This window comes from Carassius gibelio, chromosome A20 (genome assembly GCF_023724105.1).
Source record: "Carassius gibelio isolate Cgi1373 ecotype wild population from Czech Republic chromosome A20, carGib1.2-hapl.c, whole genome shotgun sequence".
Taxonomy (NCBI): Eukaryota; Metazoa; Chordata; class Actinopteri; order Cypriniformes; family Cyprinidae; genus Carassius; species Carassius gibelio.
Genome location: NC_068390.1, coordinates 14,193,391 through 14,218,419, shown reverse-complemented (window position 1 = coordinate 14,218,419; position 25,029 = coordinate 14,193,391). Strand labels below are relative to the sequence as shown.

The 25,029-nt window shown below is 35.7% G+C and overlaps 1 protein-coding gene across 3 annotated transcripts in view; it reads left to right on the top strand.

Annotated features, from left to right (window-relative positions):
- LOC127938683 (disheveled-associated activator of morphogenesis 1) overlaps nt 1–25,029 on the top strand; it is a 79,230-nt gene that overhangs the window by 51,401 nt on the left and 2,800 nt on the right. For 2 of the 3 annotated variants that reach the window (XM_052535489.1, XM_052535488.1), the window contains exons 4-24: nt 5,097–5,168; nt 5,391–5,485; nt 7,626–7,959; nt 8,063–8,173; nt 8,287–8,390; nt 8,490–8,556; nt 8,719–8,836; nt 9,100–9,238; nt 9,454–9,512; nt 10,998–11,185; nt 11,284–11,595; nt 12,232–12,339; nt 13,282–13,311; nt 13,783–13,880; nt 17,744–17,828; nt 18,429–18,535; nt 19,704–19,792; nt 20,837–21,005; nt 21,083–21,190; nt 23,043–23,103; nt 23,179–23,310. In XM_052535489.1, the coding sequence (XP_052391449.1) occupies nt 5,097–5,168; nt 5,391–5,485; nt 7,626–7,959; nt 8,063–8,173; nt 8,287–8,390; nt 8,490–8,556; nt 8,719–8,836; nt 9,100–9,238; nt 9,454–9,512; nt 10,998–11,185; nt 11,284–11,595; nt 12,232–12,339; nt 13,282–13,311; nt 13,783–13,880; nt 17,744–17,828; nt 18,429–18,535; nt 19,704–19,792; nt 20,837–21,005; nt 21,083–21,190; nt 23,043–23,103; nt 23,179–23,310 (2,586 nt within the window). The remainder of the gene's footprint in view (nt 1–5,096; nt 5,169–5,390; nt 5,486–7,625; nt 7,960–8,062; nt 8,174–8,286; nt 8,391–8,489; nt 8,557–8,718; nt 8,837–9,099; nt 9,239–9,453; nt 9,513–10,997; nt 11,186–11,283; nt 11,596–12,231; nt 12,340–13,281; nt 13,312–13,782; nt 13,881–17,743; nt 17,829–18,428; nt 18,536–19,703; nt 19,793–20,836; nt 21,006–21,082; nt 21,191–23,042; nt 23,104–23,178; nt 23,311–25,029) is intronic. The other variant, XM_052535490.1, reaches the window with a different exon arrangement.

Here is a 25,029-nt window from a genome sequence, read left to right as displayed (position 1 = left end):
AGGGGGATGAACAAGAAATCTGTACTCTAGCTTACCTTCGATCATTCTCTAGATATGTGATAGGGAGAGATTTTTCTTTTTTCAGCTTCAGCACAGTGAAGGTTACGGAATCTCCCCACGCTTAAAATACCATAATATGATACATTAAAAGAAAGCGCCCTACTGAGATTTTTCTTTGATCTTATCAATGAGTTGCAGTGATTCAGTAGCTGGTATGGGTTACAGGTCTGCCATCTGTCTGGCCATGACATCTTTTCTTGTATAGCCACAAATGCTGTGTCCCAATTACAGACCTAATTACTCATTGTCATGGGACACTGAGCCGAAAGAGGGCATGAAGTGAAGTAGGGCGCTCAAAATTGTCCTTTGACTTCTGTTTTTTTTTATGTTTTGTAAATGACCTGCTTTCTGACCTAATCCTCTTATTTGGAAGCATATCAGAACGAGCGTTTGGCCAGATCGGGTTGCCGTTTTGTGTTTTGATAAGTGTCTTTCAGCCACATTTAATTTCACTCTACTTACATGAGGAGGTCATGCTCTAACACATGGAACCAATGAAAAAGATTTAAAACGGTGAGCGGATGGATGAGATTAAGGAAGAATATGTCTGTCGTGAGACGGCCCGTGGCTGTGTAACAGCATTCATGCAGACTCAGCATAGTGCCCAGCCTGGGACTAGTAAAACAGGGGCTTGGCGCTCTTCCCCAGGGCTTCAGTCTGGGATAGGGTGGAAGGATAAGGGAAGCAGTGGTTGGTCCAAAGCAAACAGGAAGGCCTCCATTTGCAGGTGCAGATTATGTTATCTGCAAGGACCAGGGCTATTGAACGGTCTGTCAACCCTTGGAAACAACACTCGCAGCCATCATCTATTTTATTATATTCTCTTTCCACTGATTATAAGGTGCAGGACTGTCAATGCAAAATGTTAATGTATGAATATATCTTAAAAAACATTGTTATTTTAATATTTGCAGTCAGTAAGAAATTGATATTTTTCATACTTGTATGCAGCAAGGATGCATTACATTGATCAAAAGTGTCAGCAAAGACCTTTATAATACACACAACTTCTATTTCAAATAAATGCTGTTCTTTTGAACTTTAAATACCTTAAATGTACACTACATTTTTCATTCCATTGACTTCCATTTGTACGCATACGAATGTTGGAGACAGGAGACGTAAGCTCATATAAATTTAAGTGCATTACAAAATTTTTATCGATATTCATATGACATGTTCAGTATTCATATGACATGAAGATGTGTGTCTAATAGATAGAAGATCAGTGCGGCATATTAGCTGAATGCAAATTTTAAAACTTTCAATATTTAGTATGATAAACATTTGCATTTGAATGAATGTCTTTTAATGCTGTCATTAGGAGTTTTTACAGCAAGGTTTTTGTTTCTTAAACAAACTGCTGTAAAACAATATCTTAGTGTTATTTTATATTGAGCTCATCTGCCTTTTTTTTATAATGTGAAGAATAATGTGTAATAAATAGACAAAAAGAGAAAATAAATCTCTTTTCAACTTTCTTGTTGGTGTGAACAAATTTCAGTCCAGCATTTTTTATGTGATGTCCCCAAATTTGTGTTAAAGTATGCTGGCTAGTTTCATTTGACTGCTATGCAACAATTGATATTTTTCAGCTCATTTTTGGTGACAGTGCAGTTTAAATGAGCTTTAATCTGCTTGTTGATACTTTCAGTCAGATCTTTGGGCTGATTCATCTTCCTGCTAACTGATTTCTTGAAATTGTGATAATCTGAATTGAACATTGAGCACATTGCACAGGGGCAGTCGTGGCCTAATGGTTAGAGAGTCGGACTTGTAATCTGAAGGTAGTGGGTTTGAGTCTCAGTTCTGGTAGAGATTGTCGGTGGGGGGGAGTGAATAACCAGTGCTCTCTTCCACCCTCAATACCGCGACTGAGGTGAGACCCTTGGGCAAGGCACTGAACCCTCACCTGCTCCCCATGCACCCCAGCAATATGGCTGCCAACCACTCCAGTTGTGTGTTCACTGCTGTGTGTGCACTTGGATGGGTTAAATGCAGAGGACAAATTCCAAGTATGGGTCACCATACTTGGCCACAGGTCACTTCAAGTGTGTCTGGTTCTTATAAAGAGTGTCTCTCCAAACCAACCTCAACCAACAATATCACAGTTGTTATGACATGTCTGTCTGAGAATGAAGTGCTCATGGGATAAGGGCAGAATACTGTTACGTCTATGTAGAGTCCCTGAAAACTACATATGCGTGTGAGAGAGAGAGAAAGAGAGAGAGAGAGAGAGAGAGAGAGAACTAAAAAGCATGGCACACGTTGCTAGAAACACCATACAGCGCTCACTGTTCCTGTCAGACTTCAGCGAGTTTATCCTCCTGGTCAATAGTCCACATTCGCTGTGGCGCTGCCGTCTTCGTCTTTCTTCGTCTGTGGTTTTCCTAGTTCGTGATTGGTCAACTTCAGATAAATCAACAAATCGGCTCGTTCAACCGCACCAATGTCACGAATTCAAACCGATAGCTCACAAACTTTTTAGACATGTTTAAACTTGGTCGGGAAGTGATCGGAAGCCACTATGCTCTGCTCGTAATTCATCGCAAATGATACGAGCAGCAACCATACGAGCATACACGATTTCGACACGATTGAAAAAAAATTGCATGCGAACTCTTACGACAGCAAAAATCGCACCCGTGTATGCCCGCCTTAAGCGAAGGGAACAAAAATAATTACTTTATTCATTATGACTGTATTTGTATGCTGCATATCCTCATCTGTGTCAGCGGCGCCACAAGGATGTTCTGTTTCTACATGTATTTATCGATTTGAAAGAAAACAGCGCATCCTTGTGGGGCGGCTGACACAGAGCATATGCAGCATGCGGTAATATAGAGAGACAAAGTAAAGTACAACATAAAGTCATTATTTTTTGTTTTCTTTGCTTACAAAAAGTATTCTTGTCACTTCATAATGTTACAGTTGAACCACTGATGGCAGATGGACTATTCTGACGATGTCTTTCATTCTTTTCTGGACCTTGACAGTGAAACATACTTGGCAGGCTATGGGACAGTCTCAAGCCTCCCAGTTTTCATTCAAAATATCTTAAATTATGTTCTGAAGACAAATGGGCTTGGAACGACATGGGGGTAAGTGATTAATGCCAAAATATTCATTTTGGGGTGGAGTATCCCTTTAAGGCCAAATGGTGAGTGAGGAGTTAAGAAATATGCAGGACAGTGGAAGATCAGGGGTCGATGCCATCATCTCCCAAAAGGCTTGGCAGAGGCAGGTGTGAAACGTCCCACTCAGTAGCTGCAAAGGAGCTCATTGTTATGCCAGATTTCTTTCCTGTGTGTTCGGTGAACATAAGCTACAATTAAACTCCCTATTTGTTGCTGCGCAGAGAGCCTGTGCTTGCTTTTGAGAAGAAAGTTGTCACACTTCACAAGATCCACTCGTTATTGATTCATTACTCCCTACATAGCTCCTTACTTTCCTTCTTGCCTTCTGTGCTAATGCGGCATTGGCTGAATCTAGGATCTGTGTTGTTTCTCTAGTGTCTGTGAATCTCTGCTGGCCTACTTAAAGAATGTGCTATTTCTGCCAGCACTTTGAGCATGATGTTCTGTTTCAGATGTGCTTTTTCTAAGTCTGTATATTTGGGAAAGTTTGTACATGCTGGGGGAGGTGATTTTCACCTGGGAATATATGCAGTGTAAATCTCAATTTCAAGTAAATAAATGCCTCTCAGATAGCCAGTTCACCCTTTTGTCAGCTGAATATTTTTTTTTTCTCACAACTGGACAGTATCAAAATAAGATCATTTTCAAGATAAAGATCATTTTTCCTTTTACATTGCAGACTCTGGAACGTCTCATTCCCCCCGAAGCATCCAAATTATGCAGCTCATTCACAATATGTAGTTTCACATTCCTCTATTCCCAGTGTCATGTTCCCGTTGTGTGTGCCCTGATTGGTGTGCAACACACATCTCATGTCCCAGCATCAAGCAGAAGCAACGTGGATTAGTGACGTGTGCTTTAAATGAAAACGAGCCAAGTTTGTTTTTGTTTTTTTTATATACTCATGCTGACATCGAAACTAATGTCTCGAAGATAGAATTTAAAGTGCCCATATTATGCTATTTGAAATGTTCGTAATTTGGATTTGTGAGTCCTCAACAACAGGCTTACATGCATGCAAGTAAAAAAAAACACTGTAATTTTCTTATAATATGCTTTTAATTTTACTTTATTCCTCAACAACTCTCAAATGATTAATTCAAAGATTCATCTTTCCAAACCCCTCCTTTGCATAATGTCATTCTGCTCTGAATGTTACTCTACAGTCTGTTGTGATTGGTCTACTGCGTACAGCGCATGTTGGAAAAGGAATGCCCATCACCAGTACTGTAATACGACTTATCAATAATACATCCTATTATAATAATAATAGTGCTCCACTCTGTTCTCAAAAGAAAGAATCAGAAGGGGAAAAAGCTGTTTTACACTTATGTTAGTGAACCGGCTGCACATCTTGGTAGTAAAGACCCGAACATGATCCATCTTTCAAAGAATCCCACATTGAGCTTGCGGAGATTGGAGATGTAGTCAGTGAAATTACAGGATCGCAGCAAAATGTTGTGATTATACAGCTGTGGTATCTTAGTAAAGATGGATTTTAACCACTGATTCCTCACAGCCTTGTCCTTTGGAAATGAAAATAAATTATATTAACAGCGCGGAGCACAGCATCTTCTTGATATTATGTCATCCACACGAACAAGCTTAATTTTTTTTTGTTCTCAGGATGTCCACTCATAACATACATGGCCATTATGCAAATGTACAAATTTGTGATTTAAAATCAGTCGGTTCAGAGTAGGCTCTTTCTTTTGAGAGACAATAACTTTATTTATGATTCACTTTCAACTTTACAACAGTTTTGCTGACTGTTTATATTAACGTACAGCTGCATTACACACTGCTTGAATTTAATTTTCAAAAATCCATAATGGGGGCTCTTTAAAGATAAAGTGTGTTCATTCCGTGCCTTTTAATCCATTTATTTGTTTCTCTCAGGAACAAGAGGAGACTAAAGGTGCTACTAGCTGGCCAGAGTACTACATTGACCAGCTCAATTCGATGGCAGCTGTAAGTATGTCCTTTTTAATGACCTTTCTTTGTCCTTTAATGTCTATGAGCAGGTCTTTTTTTTTTTACAGTGGTAAAATTGATAATACATTTTACATTTTACATTGCCGACGCCTTAAAACACATGACATATAATATCCATGGTTAGACATGTACATCTAAGCAAGCTAACTTGCTGTATGTGCTTCAGCTGTAAGCATGGTATCTCATTTTATTTTACAGAGGAAAACTCTGTTGGTCTTGGAGAAGGAAGAGGAGGAGGAACGCAACAAGACTATCGAAAGCCTTAAAACGGCACTGCGGACACAACCTATGAGGTCTGCACTCTGTAACACAAATAGATACACACACTCTGTCTTTATCAAATATAAATCAGTTATCAAAGTCCCCCAAATTTGTAATTGATAATTTCTTTAAAATAAAAAAAAATAAAAATGTATGTAATGTCAAGAAATTCATAAGATCTTAAATGGGGTTTTAAGTGTTTATGCTTCTGTTCAAATGTTATTTTTAATAACATTTATTTATTTTATTTATTTTTAATTTATTAAAAAAAATATATATATTAAATATTAAGCAGCACAAGAAAGCAGAAATCTTTCTTAAGCAACAAATCAGCATATTAGAATGATTTCTGACACCGAAGACTGACTGCTGAAAATTCAGCTTTGCCGTCAGAAGAAAATATTACATTTTAAAATATATTCCAATAGAAAAAGGTATTTTAATTTGCAATAATATTATAAAATAGTACTGTTCTTAATATATTTTTCTTCAAAAATGCAGCCTTTTTTAGCATAAGAGAACTATTTTGTAAACAGCAAAATTGAAAACGGTTATTTTTTTACAATGCAATAATAATTCAAAACATCTCTTTTTTTGTTGGACTTTATACCTCAAATAATCCATATTTGTTCACTAAATCAAAATCCAAACAACAGCAACAAAAATAGCTTAGCTTACTTTATTGCTTGTATTTGAAGATGAGGACATCTGTCTCAAGTCGATAGTTTAACACGTCAATGATTTTTCCATTGGCAAGTACCTCACTCTGTTATTAAACAAATGCTTCCCTTATAGTGTGTGCTTTGGGATCTCATTACACAAATGAGATTAATTTGATCACACACATGCACACATACACATGGGTTTGATTAGTAGTTCCTGCTCTTACCATATGATCCTGGGGTCATAGATCATCAGCAGAGACCTCTGCAGGGCTCGGGTCAAAGCAGTCCAGCCCTCTTTGGGCCTAATAACCTTCAGGATGCATATCAAACCAATCCAAACCAAACCATTCACAGTTTTGTCCAATTGTATTTAAAAGTCTAGGGCTTTATAGGCTATAAATCTAGCTACCGATGTGATATATCATTATACATTCATCACCTCCCTGTGGAGTCAGTCATTTTCAGATTTACAAATTGTTTTCAGAACCGTGGCCTAGCGGTTAACACGCATGCCTGGGTTGGAGCTCATGTCGCAAATTATTGTGGGTTTGAATACAGCCCATGTCTTGTGGCAGTCCCATTGCACCATCTTCTCCCCATAATTTCCTGTCATCTCTTCACTTTTACCAATAAATAAAATAAAATGTTAATATAAAAATAAATAATTTTATTGAAAGTTCTATTTTTATCAAAAAGAATGTTACATATGCTACATTCTACTGTAATTATTTTTATTTGCTATAATGGAAGATTTACCTCTGCTTTGGAGTGAAGGAGAAATATATAAAAAATATATATAGTTATGGAGGCCCAATCCTGCAGAAATTAAAAAAAAAAAATTGAATTAATTAATTATTATGAAGTGAGGATTAATTTATTCAGTACTAAATTTAATAACAAATTAACTGTATATTCATAAAGTCATTTATTTATTTTTAATTTCTGTGTTCCATAGTAATTTCGGTAACACTTTAGAATAAGGTTCCATTAGTTAATGTTAGTTAACTACTTTCGTTAACATGAACTAAGCAAGAACAATCCTTCTACAGCATTTATAAGCCTTAGTTCATGTTATTTCAACATTTACTCATGAATTATTTAAATCAGAAGTTGTGCTTGTTAACATTAGTTAATGCACTGTGAATTACCATGAACTAACAATGAATAACTGTATTTTCATTAACTAACATTAACGAAGATGAATAAATACAGTAATAAATGTATTATTCATTGTTTGTTCATGTTAATTAATACATTAACTAACATTAACTAATGGAACCTTATTCTAAAGTGTTACCGTAATTTCCTTATATCCTAGGAAATCATATTGTAACTCCAAAGTTATATGGTAATAAAAAAAGAAAAGAAAATTAAATTAAATTAGAAAATGTATAATATGATGGCTTTTACAGTTAAAGCTTTAATTTATTTATTTTCTATCTTGGCTTATGAAATTTAATATAAGCGGGAAAGATGTTTAACAAACAGCTGAATTCATTCCTCATAGGTTTGTAACACGGTTCATTGACATGGACGGCCTGACTTGCATCCTGAACTTCCTGAAGAGCATGGATTACGAGACCACCGAGTCTCAGATTCACACTTCCCTCATCGGCTGCATCAAAGCCCTGATGAACAACTCCCAGGGTCGCGCTCACGTGCTCTCTCACTCCGAGAGCATCAACATCATCGCTCAGAGTCTGGCCACAGAGAACGTCAAGACCAAAGTGGCGGTGCTGGAGATCATGGGTGCAGTGTGTTTAGTGCCGGGCGGCCACAAGAAGATTTTGGAGGCCATGTTGCACTATCAAAAGTTCTCTTGTGAGCGTACACGATTTCAGGTGGGCTAGTTTGTTTAAAGCCTTTAATCCAAGTACAGTATGAAAACATCAAGAGAGACTGTATCAGCACAAATGATTATCCCTTAAATTTCTTTTGTCACAGACGTTAGTGAATGATCTGGACAAAAGTACAGGGCGGTACAGGGACGAGGTCAGCCTGAAAACGGCCATTATGTCCTTCATTAATGCTGTTTTAAGCCAAGGAGCTGGTGAAGTAAGCCATTTTGGCTGTTTCCACACTTATTTTAACACATTTTAATTTCTGTGGTTTCTTCTATAAGCATCTACCAAGATAACTCTGCTGTTTGCTCTTGAATGAACCCGTAGGCCAGCCTTGAGTTCCGGGTTCATTTGCGATACGAGTTCCTCATGTTGGGGATTCAGCCCGTCATTGACAAACTTAGGTCACATGAAAACTCTACTTTAGACAGGTAAGGGCCACAATCACTAACTTTTAATATAATCTTAATAAACAGTAAATTTGAGCATCTTGATTTTGCTGTTTCTCTCTTTTTTTTTTGTCTCCTCAGGCATTTGGATTACTTTGAGATGCTGAGAAATGATGATGAGCTCACGTTATCCAGGCGCTTTGAGTCTGTGAGTAGAATTTTATTAATAATTTTTTTTTTTGTAAATATATATTGTTTACAATTAGTGTTATAAAATGTCAATTATTATTTAAATAATCATATGTATTTTTAATCATATACTTTGCCATTTAATACTATTGTATAGAATTGATCTAACACTTTTTTTCAGATGCATATAGACACGAAGAGTGCGACACAGGTTTTTGAGCTTGTACGGAAGAAGCTGGCCCACACAGATGCATATCCGCACTTTATGTCCGTTCTTCAGCATTGCCTGCTAATGCCTCGTGAGTGCTTACCTCATTGTTTGGACTTACTTTATTTCTTCCTTTCTTCTTTTTTTATTTATTATGTTTATTGGGATTTTCCAAGTTAAACACAACATAAAATACAGAATAATCTGAATAGATCATTTGTTTTGGCCCTCATAGTTTATAACTAGATTATGTGTAGTAATCTGTTTATTAATGCAGAAACTAGTTGGGTTAATGCCACAAATGACTTTAAGTGTTCTGCATGCAGAAATGCTTGAATCTGCCCTTTGTTTTAGATAAGAGAAGTGGAAACACTGTGCAGTACTGGCTGCTCCTGGACCGCATTGTTCAACAGATGGTCCTGCAGAATGACAAAGGTCACGACCCTGACGTCACACCATTAGAAAACTTCAATGTAAAGAATGTGGTTCGAATGTGAGTTTCTCTCTCTTTTTTTTTTTTTTTGCAACTTTGTCATAATCATTTTAGTTTTTTTTTTTTTTTTAAGACTTTCTTTGGCATCTATATGTTGCTGTGTATTTAGATTAGTTGTAGTTTTTTTATGCCCTCATTAAGTCTTTGCCAAATAAATTAAGATCTGCAGTGGAGTAATGAGTTTTCCTTAAATCTCATCACTTATCCTCTTTCAGGCTTGTCAACGAGAATGAGGTGAAACAGTGGAAGGAACAGGCAGAAAAAATGCGTAAAGGTCAGCACATGTTGTCCACATTGATGTTTCTTTTACCACAGACTGTTTTTTGCATTAAGATTCAATTCTCTGTAACTGTTGATGTATTCACATCTTGTAGGAATTACCATTCTTGAATTTCATGTGACTTGTATATATATATTAGGGCTGTCAAATGATTAAAATTTTTAATCAAATTAATCAGAATTTTCAGTGGATTAATCATGATTAATCACTATTTGCAATTACACCTGAATCCTAACCATTTTTTTTTTCTGAAATGCGTACCAAAAGATAAATAAATAACAGGACACAGATACATAATTTTCATGTATTGATTCATCAGTATGTGGTTCTTTTTTTTCTGAATTTCAAAAGTTTAACATTTACTTAGATCAAATTTACCTGAGCACTATATCAAACCATGCCATTTAACTACAGATAGTGTAAGAGTTTTAGGTGAACCAGTGGTTAAATATAGCCACATATCTATGAAATTATGCATAGAGAAACTCCAAAGAATGAACTCAGAAACACAAACATGCGCCCTCTGCACTCTGGGCACTCTTGTTTTTTGGAGGTGTTCATTTGCTCTGCCACAATACTTTAGGATCGATATTTTCACGTTCTGAAGGCTTCAAGTGCCAGTAAAACCAAGTAAAAATGCAAATGCTTTTCCAAACAGCTGTAATTTTCGCTGCATTGCATGTATGCGTTCTGCGCATGGGCAGTGTGAAACACAGGACGCTATAACAGGAAGAAGCTCCAGCGTATCAACTACCAAAGTCGTCTCTGTTTATCGAGCTTGGCATGAATGTATTTGCGAGTAACTGGGGTAAAACCTTAAGCTTCTTCGGTGTTTTCGTCGCAGCGCTCGCCGCTGTTTTTTACTATCTTGAGAATTCAGAGATCGACGAGACTTTCCTGACCTAAATAATTTGTCACACTGCGCATGCGTAAAATGCGTTAAGAAATTTGACGTAATTAACGACAAACAACTAATTAACGCCGTTAACGCGCTATTTTTGACAGCCCTAATATATATATATATATATATATATATATATATATATATATATTTGATTTCATGAAACTTCTTTAGTTGTCATTTTAAGCATTTTATATAATGTTTGTTTATTCATTCATTCAGAAGATCATTTTATTTTGCAGTTTATTTGTATGCATTTTTTTCCTCGTCTTCACCTGTTCATGTAGGAATTATCACTCTGATTAAACAACAATGACAAAGTCATCAAACTTGAACACTGAGTGACTTGAAAATGTATTCATTTATAACTTGTTAATAATTAATTGACATCTATTAGGCAACGTTAGCATTGCCATATAAACTAATAATTTCATCAGCTCAGAATAGATTCTCTGAGTTGTTATCTCACAATTATGTTAATTCTGACACATAGGTTATTTATTTCAGTTCGATTGAGCAGGTTGGAATGCATTGTACAGATTTGTAACATTTAGCCCTTTAACATCTTTGTCTTGTAGATCACCATGAGCTTCAACAGAAGCTGGAAAAGAAGGAGCGAGAGTGTGATGCAAAAACTCAGGAGAAGGAGGAGATGATGCAGACGCTCAACAAGATGAAAGAGAAGTTAGAAAGAGAAATGGGGGAACATAAACTAGTCAAGCTGAAGGTGTCAGAAATGACTGCCAGACTACATGACCTCAGCACGGTACGCTGAAGATGGCAGAAATATAAACAAAAATAAATGTCTTTTTACCAAGGCAAACATTAACAACCCACCACCGTTCATTCCTTTTGTGTTTCTAGAGACAAATAGCCAGTGTTCCTGGAGGTCCTCCCATCGCCGGTCCTCCAGGTGGGCCTCTCCTACCCCCTCCACCTCCTCCACCTCCACCGGGTGGCATGATGCCTCCTCCACCACCTCCTCCACCGGGCAGCGCCCTGATGCCGCCACCTCCTCCACCACCCCCTGGTTGCCCCCCGCCACCCCCTGGACGTACTCCTTTCGGTGCAGCTCCGCCTCCACCAGGAGCTCCCATGGGACCTTCCCTGAAGAAGAAAAGCATTCCTCAGCCGTCCAATCCACTCAAGTCCTTCAACTGGGCCAAGCTGTCTGAGGTGAGACTGGCATGGATCACAGGGGCTGACTTGTGCATTCTAACAGTCACAGAGTCTGTGAAGTGTAGTGACAGAAATTGTCCTATATTTTGCCAGGTTGTCAGCAGAATGTCATATGGTTAGAAGACTATATTTAAAATGTTTAATATCATGAAACTATTTTTATATTTAGACTTTTTAAATAGTATTTTGTTTTTTTTTATTAATTATTTACATTTTAAATTAAATACATCCATTTTGATCTGTCCTTTTTATTATTTAATTTCATTTTTTTAGATTTACCTTCTTTAAACTATTTCCATCTATACTCGTTTGAATTTAATTGAATAAAATGTTATTAAAATTTTTTGTTTTACGGAACCATTTTTATCTATGTACTTAAGCATTGAATAAAATGTTGTTTATTTAGACTTTTAATGATATGAAGGCATTTTTATCATCTTTTTTTTTTTGCATTAAATAAAATGCTTATTTATTTTGCAGATTTATTTATATGCATTTTTTTCAACTTATTTTTCAATTTTGCAATGCATTTTTTACTCAAGTTATTACAATTAATTAAATATAGCATGTGACTTACAACATGTGATTTGCACTGGACAATAATTGAGTTAAACATCCCACTCTATTTCACAGAACAAGCTTGAGGGAACTGTCTGGGCAGACATTGACGACAGCAAAGTTTTCAAAATCCTAGACTTGGTGGACATTGAGAAGACCTTCTCTGCCTATCAGAGGCAACAGGTCACTAAACAATGCTTCTTTCTCTGGTTTTCATCCAAGATGATCTCACAAAGCATTCACTGTCTCTCATGCATGCTATTCATACGGTTACCCATGGTAATCCTGCATCACAGAGCATGGGGTTTGAATTAGCAGATTGTATAATGCGTTGATATCACCAGCAGTTTTCTATGAAAAGCAGACATTGGCAAACTGTCCTCATTACGCTTGGCATACCACACACTTAGTCTCATAAAGCGATTACATATATTTCTTATGGCATTACAGTCAAATTAGAGAAGAAAAAAGAAAAATGGAAGCATGCATAATGCATTAAAACCTATTCATTATACTTCTCCAATTTCACCAAATTCTGAAAATTTTATAGATTTAATTATGAAAGCCATTTTCACAAGTACAAATAAATTATAATGTAGCTTATATAATTTAACTCATGCCTACAACTTAATATCTCGGTTTTCTGACTTTATTTATTTTAATTGCGATTCAATATGTCACAGTTGCAACTTAACTGACTTTATTTCTTGCAGTTGCTTTTTCTTTTTCGCATGATAACTGTTTCTAATATCCTGTCGATTGCGATCATTTGTTGTAGTTTCTCAGAACTGTGCAGATTTCCACATCATGAAAATAATTTTTAATTTGCTAGAGAAAAGACCAATGTTGGCCACTATTGGAGTTGGAGAGGTAGCTGTTGTTTATACATTATCATCTGTGAGCAACTACAGTAGCATGCATCTTTCAGTGCACACACATATTTACACTGCATTTACAGACTTCCCAGAAGGCTCTGCTTTCATGCACCCTCACTCTCCCCATTCACCGCCCCAGTAATGTCATCATGTGCACATGCCTGTTTGAGTTTGTTTTGGCTGAATTCACCAGACTACACTGTCTCTCTAACATGTGCTGCATCTTCCCTGCTTCTTGCCTGCATTCTAGGACTTCTTTACGGTCAATAACTGCAAGCAGGTAAGTGTGGTTGAACAGATCTAATAGTGTTTGCATCATCTCTACCCCACTCACTCTTTCTGTCATTCATTTTGTATCCAGACAGTGTTTAAAAGTGGAAACCTAATGTGACTTTACTGATAATGGTCATATGCATAGTTGGTCAAAAGTTTGAAATCAGTATATCAGAATGATTTCTGAAGTAGCATTGAAGACGAGAGTAATGGCGGCTGAAAATTCTGCTTTGCATCACAGGATTTTTTTTTCTTTTGAAATATTTAAAAATAAAAAAACAGTTCTAAATTCAAATGGTATTTCACAGTTTTTACTGCATTTTTTTATATCAAATGAATGCAGACAGTGAGCATGAGAGACTTAATTATTTAAATTAATTATTCCGAACTTTTGACTGTTAGTGTTAGTTTGAGATTCAGAATCAGAGTGTATTGATTCTTTTATTTTAATTCTGATTCTTTGTGACTCCGACCACAGAAGGAGGTTGAAGACGATGCGCTGAGCTCCAAGAAAGTCAAAGAGCTCTCTGTCATCGATGGCCGCCGGGCTCAGAACTGCAACATCCTCCTCTCACGGTGAGTGATGTGTCTGCCCCGGGTATGAGTTCACCTCCGGCTGGGGTGTGTGTGGACCTCACTAGATGTAAATGTCATATCCTGTGGGTAAAACCTTCCGGTTCCTACATCCTGCTTTGATACTATATCTTCCACCTTGGCTATTGTACCATTTCCTATCAATGAAAGTCATACTGCTCCTTAGATTTTTCATGAGTATATAGTATGAGGTGGCTTCCTTGAATTCTTTGTAAATCAGTGGAGCATGGGCCTTTAAAAATCAACAGGAACCCTGCCTCATTAATTAAGAGCCTTAAATCATTAAAAATCATTTTTCAAGCTTGACAACCTGGTTGTCATTGCCAGGAATGATATTTGACTTTCTCACACACAAGGAACCCGCAAGGATTCTGTGATTACAGAAGCTCCACAAATTGCTGTGGTTTGGAATATCCATATCAAAAATGACCCTTTGGGAGCTCATTTATTAAATATTTTGGCTGACATTATAAGACAATTATAATGTTACAAAATATTTCTATTTCAAATAAATACTTTTATTCACCAAAGAATCTTGAGAATTAACATATTATGGTTTAATATTTTTATATATATATATATATAAATTAAATGCAGCATTTTGAGTGTATGATATGTCTTTCAAATACATTTAAAAATCTTACTGCCTCCAAACCTTTGAATGATAGTGTATCATATTTAAATATATTCCTCCTATTGAATTTTTCCCAAAATCTTAGCAGAATATGTGGAAGAATGGCCTGCTTATGGGTTCTCCATTTCCTTGGACTCACTGTTTTTGCAGTCATATAATTAATTGTAAAAATAATAAATAAAATGCTTCTTCAAACAAATCACTATTAAGATTTAGTATCCATTACATGTATCCAGGCTTCATTCAATGAAAAGACCATATATTGATTTAGAAAAAAAATATTTCAAATTATATTATTTTAATTCATCATGACCTTGATTTCACCTTCAAAGAATGCATTGTCAGTTCAAACCTCAGGAAATATTTTCATTGACTTATAATAGGACGATCAAGCCCCTCTAACTCGAAATATACGACATAATAAAGGAAAATACTACTGCAGTTCCTAGTTGTAGAACTCCTGAGTAGTTGACGTATTCAGGATTTACATTTCTCTGGTTTATAGCTTAATACAGATGTGACTTAAGTGTGAGAATGAGCAGAATTTAAACAGGCTTCCATGCAGCGCTTAATACTTTAACTATCCAGGGTTCCCAATGAGGTTCTCCTTCTCAGTAGTGATATTGTTCTTATAAATATCTTTCATTATAGGATCCATTTCTTATTTTAGGTTAAATGTCTGTTTGCAACCTCAGGACTACCCTTTCTGTACAAAATGTATCCCACAAAGCAAACTGTAAGTTAGTCACAGCTGCCAATCCAGACGGTGTCGGATATATAACAGCTCACTGACTGACTGCGGTTTGGCTTGGGACCCAGACACCAAAGGCTTTCGTAAAGCAAGACTCCAAACTACATGAAACAAACCAGACCAATTCCAGAATTGCCAGATTCATTCCAAAATCCTCCCTGCAGATTTTTTATTAATGACTACATCGAGACCCCATCTTACCTACATTAACAGCTGACTTCAGCACCATCTGTAGATCACGACATGTGGTTCTATTACACTCTTATCCCCCCTTAATGATCTCTCAGGATCTCCACAAGCAGAGATTTGGGTGTAATCCATTGTACAGCCACCGAACGGACCACCCAGGGGTTCACAGGGATTTAAATAGTTTAGCTTCTCAAGTGGAAGCCTGTAGAGTCATCAGTGTTGGTTTAGGAATGGTGAATGTGGTGCTGGACGTCAAGGGGGTGGAGGGTGAGATGGTGGTCTGGCTGGAGGGAGATGAGACTGACGTGTGACATGTGTTCGGTGATTGGTTACTAGAGTTTAGCGATCAGATCAACTCATTGATGACAGTTCTCAACTTTTTTTAGACCGGAAAGGGCTTTACACTTTAGAAAAATAAAATCCAATATCTTTAAAAAAAAAGTTTTTAAATACATTTTGGGGTTCATTGTAAGGATGTAGTAAATTGACTAATTGACAATAAAGGCATTTATAATGTTACAAAAAAATCACATAATGTTCTTTTGAACTTTTCATTCATCAAAGAATCCAGATTTTTTTTTTTATCGCAGTTCCCACAAAAATATTAATGGAGTAATGATGCTGAAAATTCAGCTTTGTGACCATAGGAATAAAATAACATTTTAAAATATAATAAAATAAAAATACAGTTATATTAAATTGTTATAATTTTCACATTATAATTTAACAGTGATTTTCAATATACTGTTTTTATTGATCAAATAAACAAAGCTTTGGTGAAACATCAGAGTCTTTTTTTTTTTTTTTGAAGATTTTGAACAGTTAACGCAAGTTTTTTTTTTTTTTTCATCACTATAAGTATGGAGAATTTAAACAAGTAAAGAAAAAAAAAATCCGCCAGTGCAGTAAGACAAAATGCATTTAATAAACAAGTCTTAATATCTTATGCAGCGTTGCTTCTCAAATAAATGTATTTTGTGTTAAGGATATATATGTGTGTATATGTTTTTTTTTTATTTACTTTAAAAGTTACATTAAAACTAAACAAATATTTTTGTTGTTGTTGTTGTTTAAATAACCAAATGTTATGTCAATTAATATAATTTGTTTTCCTGGAGGAGAAACTTCCTGCATATCTGGTTAAATGTGGGACTAAATCTGTGATTTCATTGGGTCTCTAAAGGTTTGATTCATGGCATTTCACATTCCTGGTAAAGTGTCTGTGACCACATGAAATGGAAAGTTTTCCACAGCGCCACAATATTTTCCTCCTGCTTATTATTTACTGATTAAACAATAAAGAGGGAGTCTTGTGGTTACGCTAATGACATCCTAATAATGAAGTTTGCTTGCCTCTGAATGAACTGAGGCTGCCATTATTTCATTCTTTTCCTTTTTGAGTTTAACTTCACTCACTCCTGTAAGCATGTGAACTTTGTTAGAAAGAACTTGGTAACAGAATGCTGGGAATTGGAAGCGCTGCTTGGCACAAACACCTCGACTCGAACACGGAAAGAGCTCTGGCCGTGTTTCATGTCGTTGCTGTGGTTTGCAGTCTCTCTGGATCCACGCTGGGGAACGAAGGCTGCTCTCCAACGCTGATCTCAGACCCATCAAACACCTGTTCTTTTTGGCCTAAAGTCCACACACAGCTATCTCTGGATCAGATGTGCATGTATATCATTAAGTTGCAATCATGTCTGCACTTGTAGATTATTCTCTGGGCAGTTTGTCTGTGTCTATCGGAGATCTGCCAACACCTTCAATTTTAGAAGGAATATATTTATCTTCCCTAGATTTTCAGCTTGTTTTACAACATACTTATCATGTATAGCTCAAACTAATTGGTGGAGAGGGCAGGAACTCACATACGACAAACTGTCCACAAATGACATGTTACTGTTGAGATTTAACCAGTGATGTTCACAGATTATGAGTTATAAGTTAACTTCTATGAATCATGTGATAATATCACTTCTTCACTCCAGTAATGATATAAGATATTCTTGGTAACTGGAATAAACACTTGGGTTCAACACTGGGCCTCAAGATTAATAGCTCTTCTAAATAACATACACTAATTTATTTATACTATATGGCAAAGAAAATTTTATGCAAGCGGAGGAAATTCCCAGCAATTCCCTTTTCTCAGTTCACTGAGTTTTCTGCTGATGTGGATCTATCGCTCTGATTTAATTTGGGAATTCATTTCAAATGAATTTATTTGTCCCAGTCTGCTTGATCTGTATATCTTGTGCTTGTGTGTTTCAGAATGAAACTTTCCAATGAGGAAATAAAGAGAGCCATTCTGACTATGGATGAACAGGAAGATCTGCCCAAGGACATGCTGGAGCAGGTGAGTGTGAGCTGACAGAAGGAAGAGCATTCTGGGTTTAAAATGGCTATCATGGTTAACAAACATGTATGGAAATCTGTTTCCGCCTCAGAGTAAAAAATGCAACAGATATAAAGTCATATTTGTATGGTCATATAAAGTGAGATATACGGTCTGTCCAGTCATATTTATGCAATAAAGTCCCAGCTGTGCAATTGCAATAATGGGGTAAAAAAAAAAGTCACAATTGTGAGATATAAAGTTGCAGTTTTGAGAAATAAAGTCGCAATTATGAAAAAAAGATTAAAAAAAAAAAAAAAGTTGTGAGCTATAAAGTAACAACTATGGAAAAAAGTTGCATTTGTGAGTTGCATAGTCACGATTACTGGAAATAATAATGGAAGTTCACACTTATGAGACACTTATCAATTATGAAATATAAAAATGCAATTACTAGAAATAAACAATTATGAGATATAAAGTTGCAATTATAAAAATAAAAAAAAGTCAAATTGTGAGTTATAAAGCTTCAATTGTGACATAAATGTAACTGTAAGAAACTTAGGTTACAATTGAATAATTAACTGAATGTAATTAATGGTGTTTTCTTCACTGCTCCAGATGATGAAGTTTGTCCCAGAGAAGTGTGACGTGGACCTGCTGGAGGAACACAAACACGAGTTGGACCGCATGGCGAAGGCAGACCGTTTCCTCTATGAAATGAGCAGGTGGGACGGTTAATCATCATGGCAACAGTTTAAGGGGGCTGTTCACATAGGACACATTTTATTTTTTAATCGCTGGTCTTTGTTAACATACACAAGTCTGACCATTGTGATGCATCTCCAGTAAAAAGAAAAATTAAGTTAATTTGATTAACTTTTTTCCTTTTTCTCTCTTAAGTTCATCTTTGTCCATTTAATGTTGAATACAAGCTCCCCACTCATTTTTATTAAGGCGCTCCAGAAACTTGACCTGATACCTACATTTTGCTGCACACTACCCATAAGCCCCATTGCTGATTGGCATGGATCTTTATTTTCATCTTGGCACCACGATGAGCGTCGTGCTGTACACCTCCACAGTCCCACACAGTGGATTTCACGATGTTGGCCTAGTCTGTTGTATGTAAGGAATATCTCATCCGTGAAGGCCACCCACCACTGTACAGTGACTTATTCAGATCTGTTTTGTTTTTCCACACACACACACACACATATACACACACACACACACACACACGGTGTCAAGAGTAAATGTGATTTCCTGCAGGAAGGAAGGAAAAGGGTTATGAATCCTGGGTGACACATTGATCTGGTCAAGCTGAGGATCCCATTCAGCATCAGTATTTTTGGTAACTAAATCTAATCACAGAAAAGCAGCAGCCTTATGTTTTCTAGCAGAAGAGCTTAGCCAAACAAAGCACAGGTGCCTTGGCTTGCTTGCTTTTTCTTCCTCTGTTTATGAGACCCCAGTGAGTTTTTTTTTCTCTACTCCGCTGTGGCTGTGTTTGGAGTATAGAGGATGGAAGACGAATCTTTCCAAGAATCGACTGGGTTGTCTGATTTTAATCTCTAAGGCTGTGTTTGGCCTCTTGACAAGTGCAGTAACCAAGGTGATATTCCCTGACACGAGAGTGCTGAATGCAACACAGCAGCGTCAGGGTCAGATCGCTGGTTCAGGCTGTTTGTTCTTTATTCAGTGGAACCATTAACGCTGTGTATACAGATCATATGCATGTCATTGTGTCATATGCAAGACAATAAATCTCTACAGCTCATTTAGAGTCTATTATGGCTGATGTAGTGTGCAGTCCTTTTAATGGGCTTTGCTTTTATATTTAATGTACTTTCCATTTTTCCCTTTTCCAATCATCTATCTTTATCCTTCCCACAGAATAAACCATTACCAGCAGAGGTTACAGTCTTTGTACTTCAAGAAGAAGTTTGCCGAGAGGATTTCAGAAATTAAACCTAAAGTTGAAGGTTTGTGGATGTGCACTTTAAATACATTTCTATTGTAAAAATGTAAAAATAAAAAGTTGATTACCCTTTTTAAAAATGTATTTACCTATTTTAAACTAACAGTCCCTTTTTATTGTCTAAGAATTTATTCAATTGCAAAATATTCACATTAATATTCAGATTCATTAAAATGTAAAGTATAATTTATATAATAAAAATAAATTACAATTTATATTTATTTATATATATATATATATATATATATATATATATATATATATATATATATATATATATATATATATATATATATATATATATATATACAGTGAACTAATATTGTGAACTATTATTTCAATTTAAAACTGTTAAGGTTTTTTTTTTTTTTTTTACAATTGTATTTTATTATTGTGATGCCGATCTGAATTTTCTGCTGTGTCAAATGATCTGCTGATTGCTGCTCAATAAACATTTTTTTTTTTATTATTATTATTCATTTTGCAAAAAGATGTGCTACTTAATATTTATGCCGAAACCATGATATACTACTATTCATTTGGGTGTGTGTGTTTAATAAAAATCAATGCCTTTGTTCAGCAAATATGCATGAAATTGATTAAAAGTGACAGGAAAAACATTTATAATGTTGCAAAAGATTCTATTTCAAATAATTAATATTTCCACAAAATATTAAGCAGCAAAAACTATTTGTAACATAATAAGAACCATTGTCAATAACTGAGCACTAATAATAATTGAACCCCAAATATTAGACCATCATATTAGAATGAAGGATCATGTGACACTGAAGACTGGAGTAATGATGCTGAAAATTCAGCTTTGCATCACAGGAATAAATTACATTTTAAAGTATATTCAAATAGAAAATAGTTATTTCAAATTGTAATAATATTTCACAATATTACATTATCATGTCACAATAGACAGACTATTCTACAGATATGCTATTGCCTAAATTTGTCAGTGATAGTGATTACAGTATAGTTCATGAACATGAAACATTTTAGGCTTGTTTTGCATTGCATGACTATTTTCACTTTGCAGCGCTAACCAAGGCCTCAAAAGAAGTGCTGCACAGCAGGAATCTCAAGCAGTTGCTGGAGGTGGTGCTGGCGTTCGGCAACTACATGAACAAAGGACAGAGAGGAAATGCTTACGGCTTCAAAATCTCCTCACTCAACAAGATCGCAGACACCAAGTCCAGCATCGACAAGTGAGAAGATATATCCTAATGTTTATGAAAGAATAAACAACACAGTCAATTATAGCTTCATCTCTGTCCCATTGCAGGAATATCACTCTCCTACACTACCTGATCACCATTCTGGAGAAGAAGTACTCTAAAGTCATGCTCTTCTCAGAGGAGCTGCAGAACGTGCCGGAAGCTGCAAAAGTAAAGTAGGTATAGCTGCGGAGTGGCTGGTGTGCTCTTCTTTCGTCAGCTTTATGATTTACAGGCCTTAAGGGTCTACTTGCGCTAAATGGATTTTGGAAATAGTTTTTGCGGTGTCACTCCCGCCCACCTCTGGGCTTAAATCCATGCTGTGGGTCATACAAGCTTTTGGTTACTCACATATGCATAGCAAAACCCTAAATTATAGTGGGAGGAAATGGGGCCCTCGGCTCTCCGTGCTGAATTATATAAGTGAAAGGGAGATACATGCATTCCAGCACAGCAGACGCGATGACCTTTTGAGTTCTGCGAGCTGCTGTGAAGTACATGCCAACAAATTTGGGACAAATTGTGAGTGATATGCTTGTAACACTCTTGCCCTTTGGAAAATAGTTTCTAATTTTGAGTCCGTGCCTTAAAGGGACTATCCAAATGTACAGTAGAGCGGCCACTAAACGACTTTTTTAGTCGCGCCAGCGAGACTAATGTAATCTTGCTCGGTTCCCTATTGAAGTCACAAGACAGATTTTGCCCATGATCTCATTTGAGGGGGTAAAAGAATGAAATAAGGGATTCTGTTTGTTTCTGATCTCAGTCTATCAATCAGTGTCATTTATTCAGAGAAATAAAAAAATGTGTTTTGAGTTTTGAGTGGCTAATCAGCAAATGCAGACAGGTTTTATCCATAACAACGTCTCTGTGTACTTTGACAGTTCAGTTCGTTACAAAGGAATATTTGTGTGGAGGGAGGAATAAAGGCTGCTATCAGTTCTGCAGTTAAGAATAGCTGAGCTCTAAACAGAGCCGTTCACACACATTATATGCAGTATCTGACTAATGGAGTCACTTGAGTGCTATCACAGGGGTTAAAGTTCAGATGAAGGCCTGTTGTGCATATCTGTGCTTCTTATCAGTGCGACTTGTTTGGATAAAAGGCTAAAAACGGTCAGCCTGTATGGATATGGAGATTTTTGTTACATGACAATATATTTAAAAAGGGTCTTTTATGTACAACTGACTGTGATTGAGAGAGGTATATGAAAAATATTTGAATATTTAAAAATTTAATTTTGGGGTAATTAAGCCAAATATAAATAAAATGTATATAAAAATATAATCATTAAAATATATAATAATTGTTGGTAAATTTTTATTTGTTTTAATTATCTAAATTCTATTTTCACGTATTATTAAATGAAGCATTTACAAAATAGTAGCTGTGGGGTTAAGTGTATCAGATGCTGCAAATATTAACTAATAAATGTACGCTTTGCCTCCAATTGCAGGCTTTTTCTCATTTTCAAGTATTACATATGAATACTGTTCAATAGTTAAATATAAAAAAAAGTTTTGGTATGAGATGATGCATTTAGTATTTTCCCCCCAGTATTTCCTTTTTTTGTTTATGTAACTAATTTACATATTTCCAACACATTTAACTTGCTGCTTTGTCACAATATTAGTTCACTGTATATATATATATATATATATATATATATATATATATATATATATATATAAATTGTAATTTATTTTTATAATATAAATTATACTTTACATTTTAATGAATCTGAATATTAATCTGAATATTCTGCAATTGAATAAATTCTTAAGACAATAAAAAAGGGACTGTTAGTTTAAAATAGGTAAATACATTTTTAAAAAGGGTAATCAACTTTTTATTTTTACATTTTTACAATAGAAATGTATTTAAAGTGCACATCCACAAACCTTCAACTTTAGGTTTAATTTCTGAAATCCTCTCGGCAAACTTCTTCTTGAAGTACAAAGACTGTACAAAATGTATTCTTGATTACACATAAAATGACAGGGATCTCTATGATTGTGTCTTTCCAGCATGACTGAACTGGAGAAGGAGATCAATCATCTCCGTAGTGGCTTGAAGAGCGTAGAGAGTGTAAGTGCTGCATGATTTCTCTTTGTTCTTAAGCTTAAAAGCAAATCGTCTACACAGTTTCTCTCTCTCGTGCAGGAGTTAGAATTCCAGAAGCAGCGTCCTCAGGAATATGGGGATAAGTTTGTGTCAGTAGTCAGCCAGTTCATCACAGTGGCCAGTTTCAGCTTCTCTGATGTCGAGGACTCCCTCAGTGAGGCCAGAGAACTGGTGAGTGTGTGTCGGACTGCATTTGTTTGTTTGACTGTGTATCTTTAAGATGCACATCCTGGTGCTCAGCCTTTCCTTCAGGCTGCGGTCACCCTGGACATCCTCCAGCGTGCAGGAGCTGACCTTCCATCTCTCACTGTGAACGCTTCCTATGTAGTGACCCTGGCACTTTCACTGGCCTCTGGGGGCCTCACAGGACACGGAGAGGGACAGGACATACAACTCTTATTGCTTTTGAGAGGTCCATGTGTGCAGAGGGAGGCAGACAGTTTTTAATACACACGCTACACAATAATTTCCAGTTCTGTGAGGGGAAATGGATATTTAAAAAAATAAGGTTTTCTTTTTACTTGGTTTTTGAAAGGTAAAATTCAGCAAATTCATGATAGTGGGATTTTATGACAGGATTGTGATTGTTTCGGATGTCAAAATCTCTCATAAATGGGGCAGCCCACATTCAAGTTCTTAGAAACATCCTCTGTGTATTCAGGTTGGTTTCATATTTAATGTTACAGTATTTAATGCACAAAGATAATGATCAAGTATTTTTTTTATAAATATAATTAATTATTAATAAATATTGTTTTTGAGGGAGTCTCATCACATGACGTTACAACCTTAACTAGACTTGTGTTGCCATAAAATGGCATTGTCAAATGTTATGTTAGTATTAGATATATGCTATTACAATATTTATTAATATATTAGCTTTTAATTGTTTGTTTTAATTTTTTTGTAATTTTGAAAAATGAGTTTGTTTTAATTTTTACATTAGTTTTCATTTTAGTGGTAATAAAAGTTACATTTGATACTTTTAGTTGAAAATGTTATATATATAAACACACACACACACACACACACACACACACAATTACTGGAAATTATTAGTTAACGATAACACCACTGCAAATTATTTGAAATTATTTGAAATTTATTAAGATTCTTATTGACTTTGATGCACACAAGGGTTCTCTCTATGATATCTTCTGGTTTTTGTTGGGTTTTTTTTTTTCAGTTTTTTTTTTTATATATAATAAGCAGTGAAACAGTTTTGATTAAAAAAAATCTAATTCATAATTATAACAGGTTAGGCTGTACTAGTGAATTATATTTTAATTAGACTTTTTTTCTTTATTATGCTATCATGACAGATTAAATTTGTAGATTTTATGTATAAATGGTGTTTTAATGAATATTTGAATGACTTATAGGGTTAGTTCACCCGAAAATTAGGCCATAAATTACTCACCCTCAAATATTCTGAATTGGTGTATATGACATTCTTCTTCTTGCCTTTGATTTTTCAAGCTGTTTCATGGCACCCAACATGTGTTGCAAGCATCAGTCCAAAAGAAGTGAAATAAAGTCCATCCATAAAAAAGTGTCTCCCATGGCTCCAGGGGTGAACAAAGGCCTTCTGTAGTGAATTGTTGTGTTTTTGGAAGAAAAATATCTATATTCAAAACGTAATAATCACTTTAATCTAGCTTTCGTTCACTGTTATGATAATGACATATGATATTGACTCAGAAGTGACGCACACGGAAGTGCAAGGGAGAGATCAAAATAGTACAAAATGAGGATTTCTAAAGAAGAATGTTGGAGGATATAAGCCAAGAGGAGACTGGTGTTCCTTTGCTAAAGTAAGGAAACTTTTTTTATGGATGGGCGCTTTTAATTGAACTTCTTTTGGACTGAAGCACTGCACCACCCGCTAAG